Below are 18,987 nucleotides of genomic sequence, written 5' to 3'. Positions count from 1 at the left end.
GATGCCATACATATATAATGTCTTCCTCGTAGAATAACCTGTGAGGATGGGTAGTGAATAGTGACTACTTTCGCTGGTCTGGATAGATGGGGCCACGAGTTAGGTGAGATGTATGAATTAGAGGTAGGAAGGATCTTGTTAAATGTGATTTATTAGATGCTAAACTCCCCAGATGGAGAGCATTGTATAATACCATCTGCTTTTGTCAGCAGATTTTGATAATTATTGTTTATTTGATTCTGCATTATACCAATTCATCTAGGAGAAGGAAGTGATTTTTCTTTGTGTCTTTAACTTAGGGTAGAGAAATTGAGAAATATATCCATAATGGAGAAATTAAGTAGAATTAAAAAATTTTGGTCCATTGTGTTTATGGTTAAATTTGAGAGTCATTCTTTTGATTCAGGTAACTATCTATGGACAATAACAAATCATTATAGTTTAAAAAGTAAGTTATACTTTTGTAAATAAATAGTTTTAAGCTCTTCTGCTTTTAACTGTAGAATTTGGAAAGTTGGTCAAGTGATTATAGAATAGTCATTGTTTGCTTGCCAATAAATATGAAGCATTTGACTGATTAACTTTCCCCCAAAAAATCTTTAGTTTTTTTTGTTTTTTTATTTAACTAATCCATAGAGTCTTAATTGTTGGTTTCTTCTGTTACTGTTATTATGCTTTATGGTATTACTGACAATGAAGGCAGATATCCTTAAATATTTTGTCATTGCAAAATAAAACATTGGATTTTTTTTATGACTTTTTTAAAAATAGAGCTATGACAAGTGCTTTCTCGGATCTTCAGAAACTGCTGATGCAAATAGGGTATTCTGTGGTCAACTTGGTGCCGTGTATGTGTTCAGTGAAGCCCTCAACCCTGCACAGATATTTGCAATTCATCAGTTAGGACCTGGATATAAGGTAGGAAGATCATCTTATTATAAATTCTGTGGAAAATTATAGGTGTGAAAGGTGAAATACTATACACAATATGGTATATAATGATAGGTTTTCTTAAATGTGGTTTAAAAGTCATTTCGGTATTTTGGAACTGAGTCATTATTTTGTTTCATTTTGTTTCAGAGGTGTTGTTTTCTCTTTTTAACTATTTTCCCCTTCCCTTCCTGAACATTTTTTTATTCTTTAGAATGTTTTCTAATGATGAAGCCAGAACTTTTATTGACATAATTCTTAAATAACTTTTGTAAAACCATATTGCTTAACATGATATTTGAAATCTCAAATTATAAAATATATGAATTATGTTATGAACAAATGAAATGTTACAGATAACCCAAATAGAATAGTTAATGATTTTGAAGGAAAATGATGTAAAAAATTACATGTAGCTGAAACTACTCAGTGTTAGCTTCTATTTTTTTGTTTGTTCTTTGCTGTTGCACGGAAGTGGGCAGAGTAGTGCATATTGTAATTTTGCAAGACTAATTATTTAATGTGATTTACCATATTTTTTTGTTTTTTTGACTTTAAAAACAAAGATTTATTTAAGCAAGATATTGCTTTCACATATATGAATTCATTCTTAATGGGCAGTACACCTGGCTGGGGAAATATATAAGTTTTGTGTAAGTCACATTTGGAATTGTGATATCCCAAACTATATGGAGTTGAGAGAGAATACTACAGTATAATTCAAAGCGTTTATAATTCTGACGATCTTTCATGGAAGAATTGTTTTTCCTTTTTAAAACTTGGTGTTTAAATAATCAGTGTGAAGATTGTGCTATGGGAAAGGGAGTAGTAAACATTAAAAATATTTTTCCTTTTGCCTTTGCATTTTTGCATTAATATTTCTGTTTAAAATTTTATGTTCTATATTGGACATGTAAGTGACAGTTTGAATTTACCCTTATGAAAAGATGTTTCTGCTCCCAGTGATTTTAATAACCATAATAATATTGAATGACAATAGTGCTCTCATTTCTCTGTCAAGGTAACAGTACTTGCTGCCATCTTTTGTCCATTGTATTTGTTTTGCTATCCACAGAAGTGAATTTGTGCTTGTTACAGCCACTTTTTCTTTCATGAGTACTCTGCTGGGTTTGAGTCCTAGTTATGCCATGTGTTGAATTTGCATGGAAATGTTTCTATAATTCAAATTTTTGAGTTAATATGCAACTTGCCTTCCTTTCATACTTCTTTTCCTTATTCCATATAAATATTTGAAGTTGGTTTCTTCAGGCATTAACAGAATGATATTAAGTCAGGTGACAAACCAGTGAAATATAACTAAAGTAGAAAATAAAATACAGCTATGAAAGCCATAAATCCAGTGTGATTGCTATAGTGAAACTTCAGAATTGATGGGACCTTATTAGCAGCAAAGGAAAAAAGAAAAGATTAAATATGAGCAGGTATTAACTCTCTCTTTCAGAAAGGAGCAAATATTGTTCTGAACTACTTTACAAACTTAACAGTTTGTCATGTGGCTCTTTCTTATCACATTATTTTATACCAACGGTGAAAATAAGTAGTAACTCTTTGTCACTTTGTTCTATATGCAAGTACTCATGTGATAATATATTCCTTGAACCTTAACATAACAATAGAGTATATGTCATTATCTGCATCAGAGTCAGAACCTTTAAAAGAGAATGCTTCTCAGGATATCCCTGGTGGTCCAATGATTAAGACCCTATGCTTCCACTTGCAGGGGGCACAGGTTCAATCCCTGGTCGGGGAATTAAGATCCCACATGCTGTGTGGCATGTACCCCCCCCCAAAAAAAAAAAATTCCCAGAATTAAAGTAATACATTAAGAAAAAGAGAAAGAAAAATAAAATGCCTTTTGGGCATTTCATGAAAAAAATTTTAAGTTTTGAAAGTTCCCAGTCTCTAGGCTTAAGCCTGTGGGTTTCCTTATTGTTAATGGAGGTTGACTCTTAAGTTCATGGGTGTGTGTACTTCCTCAACTTGTGAATTTAAAAATTACAATATCATCAGGACAGGCACCTACAAAAATTTTGACATTGAAACTTTATTTCTGGAAATTTAGAAAATTAAGGAAGAGTACAGAGGATGCAAATGAAGATCAGATTGTGTTATGACAGGGGGCAAAGCTGAGGTGGCTCACACATTATAGTCTCAGTTTCCTTGGTAAGTAGGAGGCAAAATCACTTCCTGAGAGAGAGGGGGTCGTGCATTGCAGTGGAAATTTTAAGGTATGTCCGTCAGTCAGTTCAGTTGCTCAGTTGTGTCCGACTCTTTGTGACCCCATGGACTGCAGCATGCCAGGCTTCCCTGTCCATCACCAACTCCCGGAGATTGCTCAAACTCATGTCCATCGAGTCAGTAATGACATCTAACTATCTCATCCTCTGTCATCCCCTTCTCCTCCTGCCTTTGGTCTTTCCCAGCATCAGGGTCTTTTCTAAGGAGTCAGTTTTCACATCAGGTGGCCAGAGTATTAGAGTTTCATCTTCAGCTTCAGAATATTCAGGACTGATTTCCTTTAGGATTGACTGAAAAGATCTCCTGGCTGACCAAGGAACTCTCAAGAGTCTTCTCCAGCACCACAGTTCAAAAGCATCAATTCTTTGGTGCTCAGCCTTCTTTATGGTCCAATTCTCACATCCATACATGACGACTGGAAAAATCCATAGCTTTGTCTAGACCAATCCTGGTCAGCAAAGTAATGTCTCTGCTTTTTAATATGCTGTCTAGGTTGGTCATAGCTTTTCTTGCAAGAAGCAAGCATCTTGAATTTCATAGCTGCAGTCACCATCTGCTGTGATTTTGGAGCCCAAGAATATAAAGCCAGTCATCGGTTCCATTGTTTCCCCATCTGTTTGCCATCAAGTGATGGGACCATGATGCCATGGTCTTAATTTTCTGAATGTTGAGTTTTAAGCCAGCTTTTTCACCATTTCACTTTCCTTTTTTCCTTTGCCTTTTGGTTCTCTTCTTTGCTCAGCTATTTGTAAGGCCTCCTCAGACAACCATTTTTGCTTTCTTTTTCTTGCAGATGATTTTGATCACTGCCTCCTGTCCAATGGCACAAACCTCTGTCCATAGATCTTCAGGCATCTGATAGAGTTATCAGATCAAATCCCTTGAATCTCCTTGTCACTTCCACTGTATAATTGTAAGGGATTTGATTTAGGCCATAACTTGTATGGTCTAATGGTTCTATCTACTTTCTTCAATTTAAGTCTGCAGTGTGCAGTAAGGAGTTCATGATCTGAGCCACAGTCAGCTCCCAGTCTTATTTTTGCTGACTGTATAGAGCTTCCCCACCTTCAGCTGCAAACAGTATAATCAATCAGATTTTGGTAGGGTATATTAATTAGTTGGCATTTGGTTTAAATTAAAAATGAAGCTTATATCATTAGTTGTTATATAATAACAATATTTGTATTTTTTTGCCTCAAAATGTCTGCAGAAGAGAGACACCACAGAAAGCAGTATAATAGTCAGACCATATTGTCTGTGATTTGGAGCTTAATGTTGATAGCATGTCAACATCTGGGCTTTGAAATAAATAAGTTAATTCTCTCCACAAATAATATCTTCACACCATCTATACCATGAAACCTGTCTCAAGCGATTTTCATCTGTAGATCATTAGAGTGCTAGGTAATTTTCTTTATCTGGAATGCCTGATTTTAAGCTCTGTAACTTGTCAGTGAATATTTTGTACCTGGTTATCTTTGGTAAACAGTAAATGAGGTAGGATATCACTGGTTAATTAAATAAATCATTGTTTGTGAGTAATTCATGGAATACAGAATTTCTCACTGTAACTTTCTCTAGTTTTGTAAAGTTGTAGCTCATCTGGTAAAGAATCTGTCTGCAGTGCAGGAGACCCCAGTTCAGTTCTTGGGTCGGGAAGATCCTCTGGAGAAGGGATAGGCTACAGACTCTAGTATTCTTGTGCTTCCCTGGTAAAGAATCTGCCTGCAATTTGGGAGACCTGGGTTCAATCCCTGGGTTGGGAAGATACCCTAGAGAGGGGAAAGGCTACCCACTCCAGTATTTTGGCCTGGAGAATTCTAAGAGTCAGACATGACTAAGCAACTTTCACTTTTCACTCTCAGTTAGATTTGATTTTGGAGCTCCATTTGATTGTGGTTATTGAATTGTTTGCAAGGTTATGGAGTCATCTATAATATAAGATGGCATTTTGACATAAACTTGCAAAACAGATGTTTACAGAGTTTAGATATTTTATAATCATTACTGGAGATTTCCTAATTGTGAAATAAACATGTGACAAACAATCTTTATTTGCTGTATATTTCAGTATTTAGTTTTGTGTTCTGTCTTTCATTCAAGAAAATGGTAGCATCATGATTTTTAACTGTTTTATATTAAGATTAAGATCTAAGTGATAGGGGAAAATGTATAAGACAACCATCAGAATTAAAAGTCACTTTGGAGATTTTTCAGTACTTGTATGGAAGAGAAAGTTCCTAAGAAACTGATATTCCCACAGATAACCATATAAGAAGTCTGGATGTAATGCAGAAGATATCAGAGCCTTGGAGACTGAATATAAAGCAGGCAAGTTTTAGAGGAGAGTCAAAACATGGAACCAGGCAGTCAGCATGGGCTGAGTTCCTCATTTTTTATCATGATAGGCAATCTTCCTGGCCAGAAAATATAAGGTAACAAGCATTGGGGTAACCAGCAATACAGTATGAGTAATGGGCCCCTAGAAAAGAGGCAGTCATAAAAGGGTATGAATTCTGTGTTAACAACAACAACTAAAAGAAAACAGTTGAAGTGTGTGGCTGACCCATGAAACCATGTATGATCATGATAAATGGATACTAGATTGTAAATAACAGTTCAAGAAATGAACTGACATCTGAGATGCCACACATAGAAAAAATGACAGTCTGTAATCATATCTAAAAGAGGAAATGATCCCCTGAAACAAAAGCATCAGGATATTTCAGAATATAGTCTCCACAGAATAATATCCAAAATGTCCAGCATATCATCACAAATTATTCATCCTATGAAAGGTCAGGAAAGTGTGACTTATTTTCAAGGGAAGAGAAAATTAGCACATACCCAACTCCAGGATAACCTAGAATTGTTTAATTATCACATGAGGACTTTTGGGGACTTTTTGTAACTAATAGGGTAAAAAAAAAAAGTGCTTGTAATTAATTAATAGGTGGAAATTATTAACTGCAACATACAAATATCAATGGAAATTTTGGAACTGAAAAATGTATCTAAGGTAAAAAAGAAATCCAGTCTTTGCCTATTGGCAGAAAGAGAAATGAACATGGACATGAAAGAGATATGAATGAACTTGGATATAGATTGATAGCAACATTAGAAGAGAGGTAGAAAAGATGGAGGGATCAAGAACCAAAGAGTTGTATGGGTGCAACCTTGAAATCTAGTATGCAAAATGATGAATTAAAAATTCACGTATGAAGGTAAGACAAGAAAAATGTAAACATAAGATTTTTCTCTGCTCTCTGAACTCCTTTCTCCCTTTTAGTATGATTGTGCATCTGCATTATGCATTAACCAGACCTTGCCCATGGCAGAAATACCTGCTCAATCCTAAGATCAGTTTTTCTTCTTCTGTTGCCAGCTATGTAATTCCTTAGAATCCACAAGGAATCACAGGAATCTACTGTAATATCTCTCTACTCCATTTCCATCATTTTTTTGCTTTTGAGGATCTGTTTATATGTAGTTTTTTTTTTTTTTTTTTTCTGATCTCATTCTTATTTTCTTTTGCTGTCTTACACATATATTTATGTCCAATACATTTGTAAATTAAATTTTTATAGAAATAAAAACCTCTGAGTAATTGGTACTTAATGTGCCTATGAAGTATGGTTATATAAATTTGCTATGTAAAATAGAGAAACTATTTTTAAACTATAATATTTTAAATGATTTTCCTTTTTAGACAGTTTCTTTTGGAAGATATATGCATATTCAAAATATGTTACCATTTTTCAAGTTAATTGCATTTCTTTTTTGAAATTGCCTGCAGGGTCAGTTTTTAAGTGACACAAGGAAACAGTTCTCATTACTTTAGAGATAAACTGTATTTTTGATGAAAGATGGTTTTATGATGGCTTCAGGTCTTTTATTTTATTCTTTTTCCCAAAATTTAATCAATCCCTTGAGGATGACAGTTTGCCTTCAGAAATATAATTTAAAATGCTATAGAATTCAGTTGGTAGTGGGAGTGCAAAGCCAACTCCAGAAAGCCCCGAGTTGCATCATCATCTCCCCAAGTGCCTCAGCTGGCCCCAGTCATTATTGCAGCCATGAGCATCCAGGCCCCAGCACGACCAGCCGTACCACCAGGAGCAGTGGCCCTGGTCACCTTACATCTTCAATAACTGCGCACAGAAGCAGGAATCTCATCACAAGAAGAAATGAATACAGCATTTCAGCAACAAGAAATGCATGAGAGTGGTTCAGCCCTCAAGTACTTGCTTTTCAGCCCTTGTTTGTTGTTGTTTAGTTGGCTAACTTGTATAACTTTCTTACGTGTAGAACTCTCTTATGACCCTGTGGACTGTAGCTCACCAGTCTCCTCTGTCCATGGGATTTTCCAGGCAAGAGTACTGGAGTGGGTTGCCATCTTTTACCCCATAACCAGATAGTAGAACTATTACCTGCACTACATTACCTGAGCAGGCTCGAGTTTTTATTATCTTTACCTAAAGACTCTTCAATAATGACAAACATGTTTGTTTTTTTTTGTTGTTGTTTGTTTTTTTAAAGCCTGTTTTTTATATATACCTTTAAAAGTTTTTCTTTCATATCCATTCAAGTTGAGAACCTCATTTTCAATTTGTAATAAAAGTTTACGATGTGATTTTTTTCCAAAAATGTCCACAAATTGCAAGCATCTGTTAATAAAGGTCTTTTAAAAACTCTTTAGATTCTGCAAATATTTTTAAAACCCTAGATATAATGAATATTTTGAGTATTGGAATATATGTGTAAGTAGTTCTGAGAGAACTCTTTTGCAAAATACAACACTCATTTGGTCATATTTGTTAAGGTATATTTGCTTTAAAATACCAGGCATATTACTTAATAGCTATAGTATATTTAGAATGCTAGAATTTCCATGAATGGAAAGAAAACTATTCTGTATGTTCTTCCAAAGTTCTAGTTTTATTCCTTCAATGCAATGCCTTCAGCAGAATCTTATTTCCCATAGTCAAATAATTGTTACCCATTGGTCATAAAATGGTTTATTTCTACCAGATTTTTATCTAGTTAATGTACTAACAACTTTCTCCTCTGCCAACTCTGATTAATAAAGCTACCTAATGTTCTCTCAGGGGAAATAATATAATCTAATGTCATTCCTCATTGTTCAGAGATGTCCAATTACTATTTTTAAAGTGTCATTATAAGGTTAGAGATTTAAGTGTATTTGAGGTGTTTCAACCAACTGTAGTTATTGTGTTTTTCTTTAAGAAGTTCAGATTGCTCCAAATCTGGGCAATTCATATCCCTTCTAGTTGGTCCCTTAGTCCTTTTGACATGACTCTAGTCTTTCATAACATCCTTACTATTTCCTATGACGACATGTCTGGCTCATCCTGAACGTTTTATTGTTTCAGCCCTGAAGTCAATCGTTACTCCAGGAATCCCTAGTTTTTATTAATGGGAAATATAAAATTTGTCTTGACCTCCTCTTAGTTAAATATGTATCTCTTTTCTTCCACTTTGAGAGTTCTTGTGGCAAGTACACATATTGTTATAGAATTAGAAAAGCCCATAATTACACAAGTAACAGTCTAAGAATAGCTGTGCCAACACTATCCTACTGATAACTGAAAACACTTAACCTTGTTTTGCATATACTCTCTCTATTCTCCTTGCATTTTTAAATTTTGAGGTATATTATGGGCTGACTTGTGGTTCCCGCAAAATTCATATGTTTAAATTCCAGCTCCCAGTATCAGAATGTGTCTATATTTGGAGATAGGGTCTTTAAAGAGGTAAAGTTAAGTGCAGTCATTAGGGTGGGTCCTGATACAATATGAATATTGTGCTTATAAGCAGAGGACCTTAGGATACAGACACTCACAGAATACCACGTTAAGGCACAGGGAGGAAAGTGGGCCATTTACAAGCCAAGGAGAAAGGCTTGGGAGAGGATTCAGAAGAAACCAACCCTGCTAACACTTTGAACTTGGATTTCTAGCCTCCAGAATTGTGAGAAAATAAGTTTTTGTTGTTTAGGCTACTCAGACTTTGGTATTTTGTTATGACAGTCCTAGAAAACTAAATATAAGATATTAGCTACATTGTGAGTCACGTAGTTATTACATATTATTGTTGTTGTTGTCCAGTTGCTCAGTCATGTCCAACTCTTTGCAACCCCATGGACTGCAGCACGCCAGGCTTCCCTGCCCTTCACCATCTCCTGGAGCTTGCTCAAACTTACACCATCGAGTCGGTGATGCCATCCTACCCTCTCATCCTCTGCCGCCCCCTTCTGCCTTCCATCTTTCCCAGCATTGGACTTTTCTGATGAGTCAGCTCTTGGCATCACGTGGCCAAAGTATTGAAGTTTCAACTTCAACATCAGTCCTTCCAGTGAATATTCAGGACTGATTTCCTTTAGAATGGACTGGTTGGATCTCCTTGCAGTCCAAGGGACTCTCAAGAGTCTTCTCCAACTCCGCAGTTCAAAAGCATCAATTCTTTGGCACTCAGCCTTCTTTATGGTCCAACTCTCACATCCATACATGACTACTGGAAAAACCATAGCTTTGACTAGATGGACCTTTGTTGGCAAAGTAATGTCTCTGCTTTTTAATATACTGTCTAGGTTGGCCATAGCTTTTCTTCCAAGGAGTAAGCGTCTTTTAATTTCATGGCTGCAGTCACCATCTGCAGTGATTTTGGAGCCCAAGAAAAGTCTGTCACTGTTTCCATGTTTTCCCCATCTATTTGCTATGAAGTGATGGGACCATATGCCATGATCTTCATTTTTGGAATGTTGAGTTTCAAGCCAGCTTTTTCACCCTCCTCTTTCACTTGCATCAAAAGACTCTTTAGTTCCCCTTTGCTTTCTGCCATAATGGTGGTGTCATCTGTGTATCTGAGGTTATTGCTATTTCTCCCAGCAATCTTGATTACAGCTTGTGCTTCATCCAGCTTTTGCATCATCATTTCGCATGATGTCCTCTGTATATATGTTAAATAAGCAGGGTGACAATATACAGCCTTGACGTATTACATATTATTCTCCTTCTTTTTAAATTCTTAGTCATAGTTTTATAAGTATATATTTGATATTCATCACAGTCCTTACATTGATCTGTCTTGCCTGTGCTGTGCTGTGTCACTTAGTCATGTCCAACTCTTTGTGACCCCATGGACTGTAGCCCGCCAGGCTCCTCTGTCCCTGGGGATTTTCCAGGCAACAATAATGGAGTGGGTTGCTGTGCCCTCCTCCAGGTGTTCTTCCCAACCTGGATCGAACCCTGTTTTCCCGCACTGCAGGTGGATTCTGTACTGTCTGAGCCACCAGGGGAGCCCATTCTGTTTTACCTATCTGAAGCTAATTATATAGCTTATTCCTCAGGAAGGACTCAGAATAATGTTTTTGAGAGCTACATTTCCGTGTTAGTGTATCAAGAGCCATTATGTTTGACAGCCATTTGCTTGGCTATATCTAGACTGACATTTCTTTGTACCACTCAAACATGTTACTGATTTTCTTCTGGCTTAAAGTATTTTGTTCAAAGGACTATTTTTTTTTTTTAACTTTTTCCTTTGAATTCAGCAATTTTGCTGGATATGTCTTGGTTATCCTGCCTGAGTTGATTTCTCAGTTAAGTGATACACACTTTCAGTATGCAGTATTGCATGTTTTTGTATTACAAGGAATTTTTGATACTATTTACTGTTTGTTCTATTTCATTGCTTTTGTTTTCTTCAGAGACTTGACTATACTTGTTTGGTTTACTTTGCTTATCTTTAATATTTGTCACTATCCCTTGAATTTTCATCCTTTTTTCTTTCTCATTCTTAAATTTGAAAAGAAAGTGAAACTTACAGAAAAATTACAAGCACAGTAGTAAGATAAATTTCTCCCCTGAACCATTTAAGAGTATTGCAGACATAATGCCCTGTCTTCCCTGACTATTGTGTTTATACAAACAAGACCATTCTTTTACAGAATTTCTAACATCAGTGTGTTACTACCATTTAATTCACAGACCCCGTTAGAATTTTGCTAATTGACCCATAATGCCCTTTATAGGAAAATTATCTAGTTCACAGGAGTTATATATAATGTATCTTTTGTCTGCTCAATAAAACAGTTTCTTAGTCTTTGTCTCCCATACCTGGATAACTCTGTTGGGTGAACACCCTCCTCACCTCTATAGGACTTTGACACCATGATGCTTCCTTGTGTGGTTATGCTCCTGACTTTGCTCAGGGCTCTGCTATGCTTCTGGCCACTGCAACTCCTCATCTTTCCTCTAGTGCCAACTCCTACCTTGTTTAGCCCTTCCTGTTAGCTTTATGAATTTTCAGGAAGGCAGGGAAAATAGCAAGAGGAAAAGAGCTCCATTTAAAAATTTTTATTTTTATTTTTTTTGAACACCCAAAACATTTTATGTTGGGGTATAGCCAATTAAAAATGTTGTGACAGTTCCAGATGAATAGTGAAGGGGCTCAGCCATACATATACCTGTAGCCATTCTCCTCCAAAACCACCTCCCATGCAGGCTGGAACATTATATTGAGCAGAGTTCCATGTGCTATACAATAGGTTTTTGTTGGTTATACATTTTAAATACAACAGTGTACACACATGACCTTCCCAAAGTCCTTAACTATCCCTTCCCCCAGCATCCATGAGTTTGTTTTTATTTGTGTAACAGCTTTACTGAGGTATAATTTACATATATGCAATTCACAGTTCACTCGCTTAAAAACTGAATTATCTGGTGGTTTTATTTTTTTATTTTTTATTTTTTTTAAATTTTATTTTATTTTTAAACTTTACAATATCGAAATGAATCCGCCACAGGTATACATGTGTTCCCCATCCTGAACCCTCCTCCCTCCTCCCTCCCCATACCCTCCCTCTGAGTCGTCCCAGTGCACCAGCCCCAAGCATCCAGTATCGTGCATCAAACCTGGACTGGCGACTCGTTTCATACATGATATTATACATGTTTCAATGCCATTCTCCCAAATCTCCCCACCCTCTCCCTCTCCCACAGAGATCATAAGACTGATCTATACATCGGTGGTTTTAGTAATGCAGCTATCAACATAGGGGATTTTAGAGCATTTTACCATCTCAGAAAGAAACGTTGTACCCTTTAGCTCTCACCTTTTTATTCTCTCAGTCTACCTCATTCCTAAGCAATCACTCTATAGATTTGCCTATTCTGGGCATTTCATGTAAATTTTGAAATTGGGAAATGCTGGATCTCTGTCATTTCCACATGAATTTTAGGATCAGCTTGTCAATTTCTGGGGTCAAAAATAACAAAACAATAACAACAAAACCCAGTTGGGATTTTGTGGAGATACTGTTGAATCTTCAGATCAATTAAGGGACATTTACTAACTACACGATAGTAAGTCTTTCAGTCCTTGAACATGGATGGCTTTAGATTTATTTGTGTCTTAATAATTTCTTTCAAAGATGTTTTGTACTTTTTCAGTTCAGTCACTCAGTCATGTCTGCCTCTTTGCGACCCCATTGACTGCAGCACGCCAGGCCTCCCTGTCCATCACCAACTCTCAGAGTTTACCCAGACTCATGTCCATTGAGTCGGTGATGCCATCCAACCATCTAACACTCTGTTGTCCCCTTCTCCTCCCACCTTCAATCTTTCCCAGCATCAGGATCTTTTCAAATGAGTCAGCTCTTCACATCAGGTGGCCAAAGTATTGGAGTTTCAGCTTCAGCATCAGTCCTTACAGTGACACTCAGGACTGATCTGCTTTAGGGTGGACTGGTTGTATCTGCTTGCAGTCCAAGGGACACTCAAGAGTCTTCTCCAACACCACAGTTCAAATGCATCAATTCTTCAGCACTCATCTTTCTTTATAGTCCAACTCTTACATCCATACATGACTACTGGAGAAAAACCATAGCCTCGACTAGACGGACCTTTGTTGGCTAAGTAATGTCTCTGCTTTTTAATATGCTGTCAAGTTTGATCATAACTTTTCTTCCAAGGAGCAAGTGTCTTTTAATTTCATGGCTGCAGTCACCATCTGCAGGGATTTTGGAACCCAAGAAAGTAAAGTCTGCAACTGTTTCCACTGTTTCCCCATCTATTAGCCATGAAGTGATGGGGTCAGATGCCATGACCTTAAGTTTTCTGAATGTTGAACTTTAAGCCAACTTTTTCACTCTCCTCTTTCACTTTCATCAAGAGGGTCTTTAGTACTTTTTTCCATAAGTCAAATGCCAGAATTCTTGGACTTCTTTTATTAAATGTATTCTCTAGTATTTTATTATTTTGGTGCTGTTGTAAGACACAGTTATTTTTAAATATTATGTTTGGATTTTCTTTGCTAATATATACTGTAGATTTTTGTGTTTCATTTCTGTATACTGCAATCTTGCTGAATTTATTCACACTAATAGTTTGCGTTTGTGTGTGTGTGTGTGTGTGTGTGTATTCTTTAGGATTTTCTATGTACAAAAGCTATGTCATCTGCAGATAGAGATACATTTACTTCTTACTTTCTGAGTGCTTTTTCTTATCTATCTAGAATCTCCAGTATAAGATTGAACATTAGCACAGTTATCTTTGTCTTGTTACTGATATTAGTGGGAAAACTTTCAGTGTTTAGCATTAAATGTGTTGTTATCTGTGAAGTTTCCATTGATGCTTTTTATCAGAATGGGATAACTTCATTCTGTTCCTGTTTTGCTGGACAGTTTAAAATAAAAGGTACTGGATTTTGTCAAATACTTCTGTGTTTATTAAGATGATCACCTCTTGAGATGATAATATTAACATATTAATTAGTCTAGGTACAGGTTTGCCACTTTTGATCTTTACAAAGAATCAGCTTTTTTGGTTTTGTTGTATTTTTCTCTGCTGTTTGTTTGTCTTATTCTCTAGTAATTTTTCCTGTAATTCTTAGTCTTTATATTTTTGTTCAAGTCTTCTCTTTCTTTGTTGACTTCTGTCTAGTTGTTCTCTCCACTATTCAAGTTGGGAACTGAAGTTTTCGTCTGTTACTGTCAACTTTTCTATTTCTTTCTTTTTACCTGTCAAGTTCTTCGTGTATTTTGGTGCTTGGTTGTTAGGTCCACATATATTATCATTTTCCTGATGGTTTGACTCTTTTATTATTATTAAATGATTCTCTATATCTAGTAATATGTTTTTTTTGAAGTGTTTGTCTCAGATATTAGCACAGTTGTTGGAGCTTGTGATTTATTGATGAATTTTCCCTTTCATTTACTTTGAATCCATTTTCAACTTTGAATCTGAAGTATGTCTCCTATAGGCAACACAGTGTAGGTCTTGTTTTATTATCCTGTCTAATAATATTCTCTTTTGATTGTATTGTTTTTCCATTCACGTTTAATTTTACTGATATAGTTGAATTTACATTCGTCATTTTATTTGTTACCTATGCATTATGTTCTTTTGATTCCTTTATTCTTTCTTTACTGCTTTATTTTGAATTAAATGATTATTTTTTACTGTAGCATTTTCATTTGTTTTTTCACTTTTTTTTGGCCTTATTTATTTAATGTTTGCAATAGTACTTGCCACTTAAATTTTAACTTAGAATCAGCTTCAGGTTTATACCAACTTAATTCCTGTGAGATATAGAAATGTTACTTTTATAGGTCTATTGTGTTTTTTGCTTTTTGTGTTAAATTGTTATATGTAGTACATACTACAATGTTGGTTACAAACCCAACCTTACATTATTCTAATTATTATATTATATACTTATATGTCTTTTAAGGAAGTCAAGAGAGGAAAAGTAACTGGTTTATAGACTTTGTTATATTAAGCTCATTTTTTATTTATGATTCCCTCATTTGTTCATTTGCCACCTGAACTTACTTCTTTAGCTCAATATGGCTTTTTCCACCCTCCTCCTTTGTTTTGTTATTAGCAAATGCATTACATTTTAATGTTATAGGCAAAAGCATACATAATGTATATATATTTTATAAAATTGCTTTGAAATCAATTAAGAGGGAATAAAGGAGAATAAATATACATTTTTACCATCTTTTATAACTTCATGACTACTTGATGCTCATTGTTTTTCATGTCAATTCAAATTACTGTCTGAGCTCTTTACTTTTAGCTTGAAAGACTTTGTTATTTCTTGTGTTTATGTAATTCATGAAATTAAAGGACGCTTGCTCCTTGGAAGAAAAGCTATGACCAACTTAGCATATTAAAAAGCAGAGATATTACTTTGACGACAAAGGTCCATCTAGTCAAAGCTATGGTTTTTCCAGTAGTCGTGTATGGATATGAGAATTGAACCATAAAGAAAGCTGAGTGCTGAAGAATTGATGCTTTTGAACTGTGGTGTTGGAGAAGACTCTTGAGAGTCTCTTGGACTGCAAGGAGATCCAACCAGTCAATCCTAAAGGAAATCAGTCCTGAATATTCATTGGAAAGACTGATGTTGAAGCTGAAACTCCAATCCTTTGGCCACCTGATGCGAAGAACTGACTCATTGGAAAAGACCCTGATGCTGGGAAAGATTGAAGGTAGGAGGAGAAGGGGATGACAGAGCATTAGATGGTTGGATGGTATCACCGAGTCGACGGACATGATTTGAGCAAGCTCCGGGGGTTGGTGACGGATAGGGAAGCCTGGCGTGCTGCAGTTTTTGTGGTTGCAAAGAGTCTGACATGACTGAGCGACTGAACTGAACTTAGATCAGCTAATAGCACATTATATCAGTTTTTATTTACTTGGGCATGTATCTTGTTTTCCTTTTAGATTGCTGGATATAAATTCTTGGTTGATTTTTATTTTTTTCCTTTGAATACTTTGAATGTTTTATTCCTCTGTGTTCTGGCCTCCATTTTTTCAGATGAGAAGTCTGCTGTTGATCTTACTATTGTTTTCTTTTAAGTAAATAGTCATTTTTCTCTTGCTGCTTTTAAGATTTTCTCCTTGTGTTTCAGCATTACTATGTACGATTTTTCTGTTAGCAGATTTCCTTGCTTTAATTCTTCTTCAAGTTCATCGGCTTGCTGAATGAGTAATACAGTGCTTTTCAATAAATTGATAACTTCTATCCATTAAGGTTTTGAATATTTGCCTCTCTTTTCTCTTTCTTGTCTACCTCTGATATTCTCTTTCTTCATATGTTCATACACTTGTTTCCTCCATTTTTTCTGAGACTTTGATCATTCTTCAGTACTTTTCATCTCTGATTTTTGGATTACATAATCAGTATTTATATTTGCTAATTCTTCTGATTTTTCACACCTACTGTTCACACCCTCTGTAGAATTTTTCAATTCAGTTACACTTTTCAACTCCAGAATTTCTATTTGGATTGTTTTTATAGTATCTTTCTCTCTTTTAAGAAATAATGTTAAATTTTAATTATATTACTATTTTAAAATACAAATTTTACTGTTATTTTAATAAAATACTAATTTTATTAATTTTTCCACTTTTATTTAGAAGTATTTGGCATACATCACTGAGTAAGTTTCAGGCATACATCATGGTGATTTGATTAAATAGATTGTGAAATTACTATCATAATAGATTCAGCTAATATCCATCTTCTGATACAGATATGATATAAAAAAAAGAAAAAAGACAAAAAATTTCCTGTGATTAGAACCCTTAAAATTTATTCACTTCACTTTCCTATGTATCAGTATCTATCTCTTAATTGATACCGTCTGTTTAATGTGACCTTTTCATAACTGTATTTACTTCTCTGATTGTGGTTTCCTTTAGTTCTTTGAACATATTTTTAATGGCTTCTTTGAAATCTTTTTCTGTTAAATCTGACATCTGGGCTGCTCTCACAAGCCGTTTCTGTTGCCTGCTTCTTTTTCCATATATGTGTCATGTTTTCCTCTTTCTTTCTCTCTCTCTCGATGTTTGGTTGGAAAGCAGACATTTTTAGGTAATATATTGTTGCATGTCTGGGTACTAGAGCCTTGTTCACATTCTGTGGCTTGTTTGTTTATTGACTACATGGATTACTTTAGTGTCGTTTTCAATTTTCTTCTTTTTTTTTTAATTTAATTTAATTTTATTTTTTAACTTTACAATATTGTATTGGTTTTGCCATACATCGAAATGAATCCGCCACAGGTATACATGTGTTCCCCATCCTGAACCCTCCTCCCTCCTCCCTCCCCATACCATCCCTCTGGGTCGTCCCAGTGCACCAGCCCCAAGCATCAGGTATTGTGCATCGAACCTGGACTGGCGACTCGTTTCATATATGATATTATACATGTTTCAATGCCATTCTCCCAAATCATCCCACCCTCTCCCTCTCCTACAGAGTCCAAAAGACTGTTGTATACATTCAATTTTCTTCTTTTAATTTTCTCTTCAGTATTTGTAAGAACTCACTATTGAAGTTCCAGCCTATGGTGTTCTCTGTATAGAAATTAAAACATAAATACAGATTTTTAAACAAATGTCAGAGAATTCATATTTTATATTTCTTGGAATGCTTTTTAATTTTACTTTTCAAGGAATATATGCATTTCATTCATATGATTTTAGTCTTTGGAAATTTGCTAAAGTTTGTTTTATGAACCCAAATGTGTTCTTTTTGCTAGTCATTCCATGTGTCCTTGAAAAGAATGTATCTTGTCCTGTTTTTTCATGTAATATTCCATATTGAAATATTATACTGAAGTGTTCTATATTTAAGAAAGCTGCATCATATGTCACTCCTTTGAGAATGAAAGTGAAAGTGCAAGTCACTCAGTCGTGTCTGACTCTTTGCGATCCCATAGACTATACAGTCCATGGAATTCTCCAGGCCAGAATACTGGAGTGGGTAGCCTTTCCTTTCTCCAGGGTCTCTTCCCAACCCAGGGATCAAACCCAGCTCTCCCGCATTGCAGGAGGATTCTTTACCAGCTGAGCCACAAGGGAATCCCCCTTTGAGAATAATTAGTGCAAAATGTTCTTGAATGTTTTATTGTTAACATATGTAGCAGTTTTATTGACATGTAATTTACAGTTCTCTCCTCTTAAGTATACAAATTATTTTATGTACGTTTATAGAGTTGTGCAAACATCACCACAATCCAATTTTAGAACATTACCACCACCCCAGAAAAATCTCACATGCCTATTCACAGTCATTCCTTGTTCTCATCCCCATCCTACTCATATCGTTTTATATAATAATTCTCTTTTTAAAAATGCTTCTTAAAGTAATAATGCAATAAATATTTATATTTATGCATAGATCAGCTTATTATTTGACTAGTTGGTAGTGATCTGAATGCCACAAATGGGATTAAGTCAAGACAATTACATTTACATGATTGATTATATGTTTACAGTCATTTAAATTGGATCATATTTTTAAAAATATGATACAATTAATTATGATATGAAATTGTTTTGCTGCTATAAGCCAAACTACAAAATAATGATCTTTGTATAACAGATTGAAAAAATTAAGACCATTTTTTTCCCAAGTAAGGCTAGGTTTTATTAGACATCTTACATTATATTTCCCCTCCCAAAATTTTATAACTTTCAAGAGACTATATTAAACATTTTATATTACTTTGAAAGCTCTATAAACAAAATGAAAGTAAAGGTTTATTATCTGATAATGGAATGTACATATATTTCAGCAATGTTAAAATGCAGACATGGAGAAGCTATTTATACATTTGCAGTATTTTATTTCGGTCATTATTTTTAGAAACCATAGGCTCTGAGTTCATAAGCATCATAGTTATAATGATACCTATGATACATATACTCCCCCCAAAAACAAACAAAAAAGGGTAAGAAGTATCACTAAACTGCTTCA

General features: G+C 35.1%; 1 protein-coding gene across 5 annotated transcripts in view; it reads left to right on the top strand.

The window, feature by feature from the left end:
• NBEA (neurobeachin) overlaps window positions 1-18,987 on the top strand; it is a 661,454-nt gene that overhangs the window by 112,853 nt on the left and 529,614 nt on the right. For all 5 annotated transcript variants that reach the window (XM_055542371.1, XM_055542373.1, XM_055542372.1 and 2 more), the window contains exon 8: window positions 772-918. In XM_055542371.1, the coding sequence (XP_055398346.1) occupies window positions 772-918 (147 nt within the window). The remainder of the gene's footprint in view (window positions 1-771; window positions 919-18,987) is intronic.

Source organism: Bubalus kerabau, chromosome 12 (assembly GCF_029407905.1).
Source record: "Bubalus kerabau isolate K-KA32 ecotype Philippines breed swamp buffalo chromosome 12, PCC_UOA_SB_1v2, whole genome shotgun sequence".
Classification (NCBI taxonomy): domain Eukaryota; kingdom Metazoa; phylum Chordata; class Mammalia; order Artiodactyla; family Bovidae; genus Bubalus; species Bubalus kerabau.
Note: the sequence above shows the minus strand (reverse complement) of the source record. Positions and strands in the feature narration are given on the sequence as shown.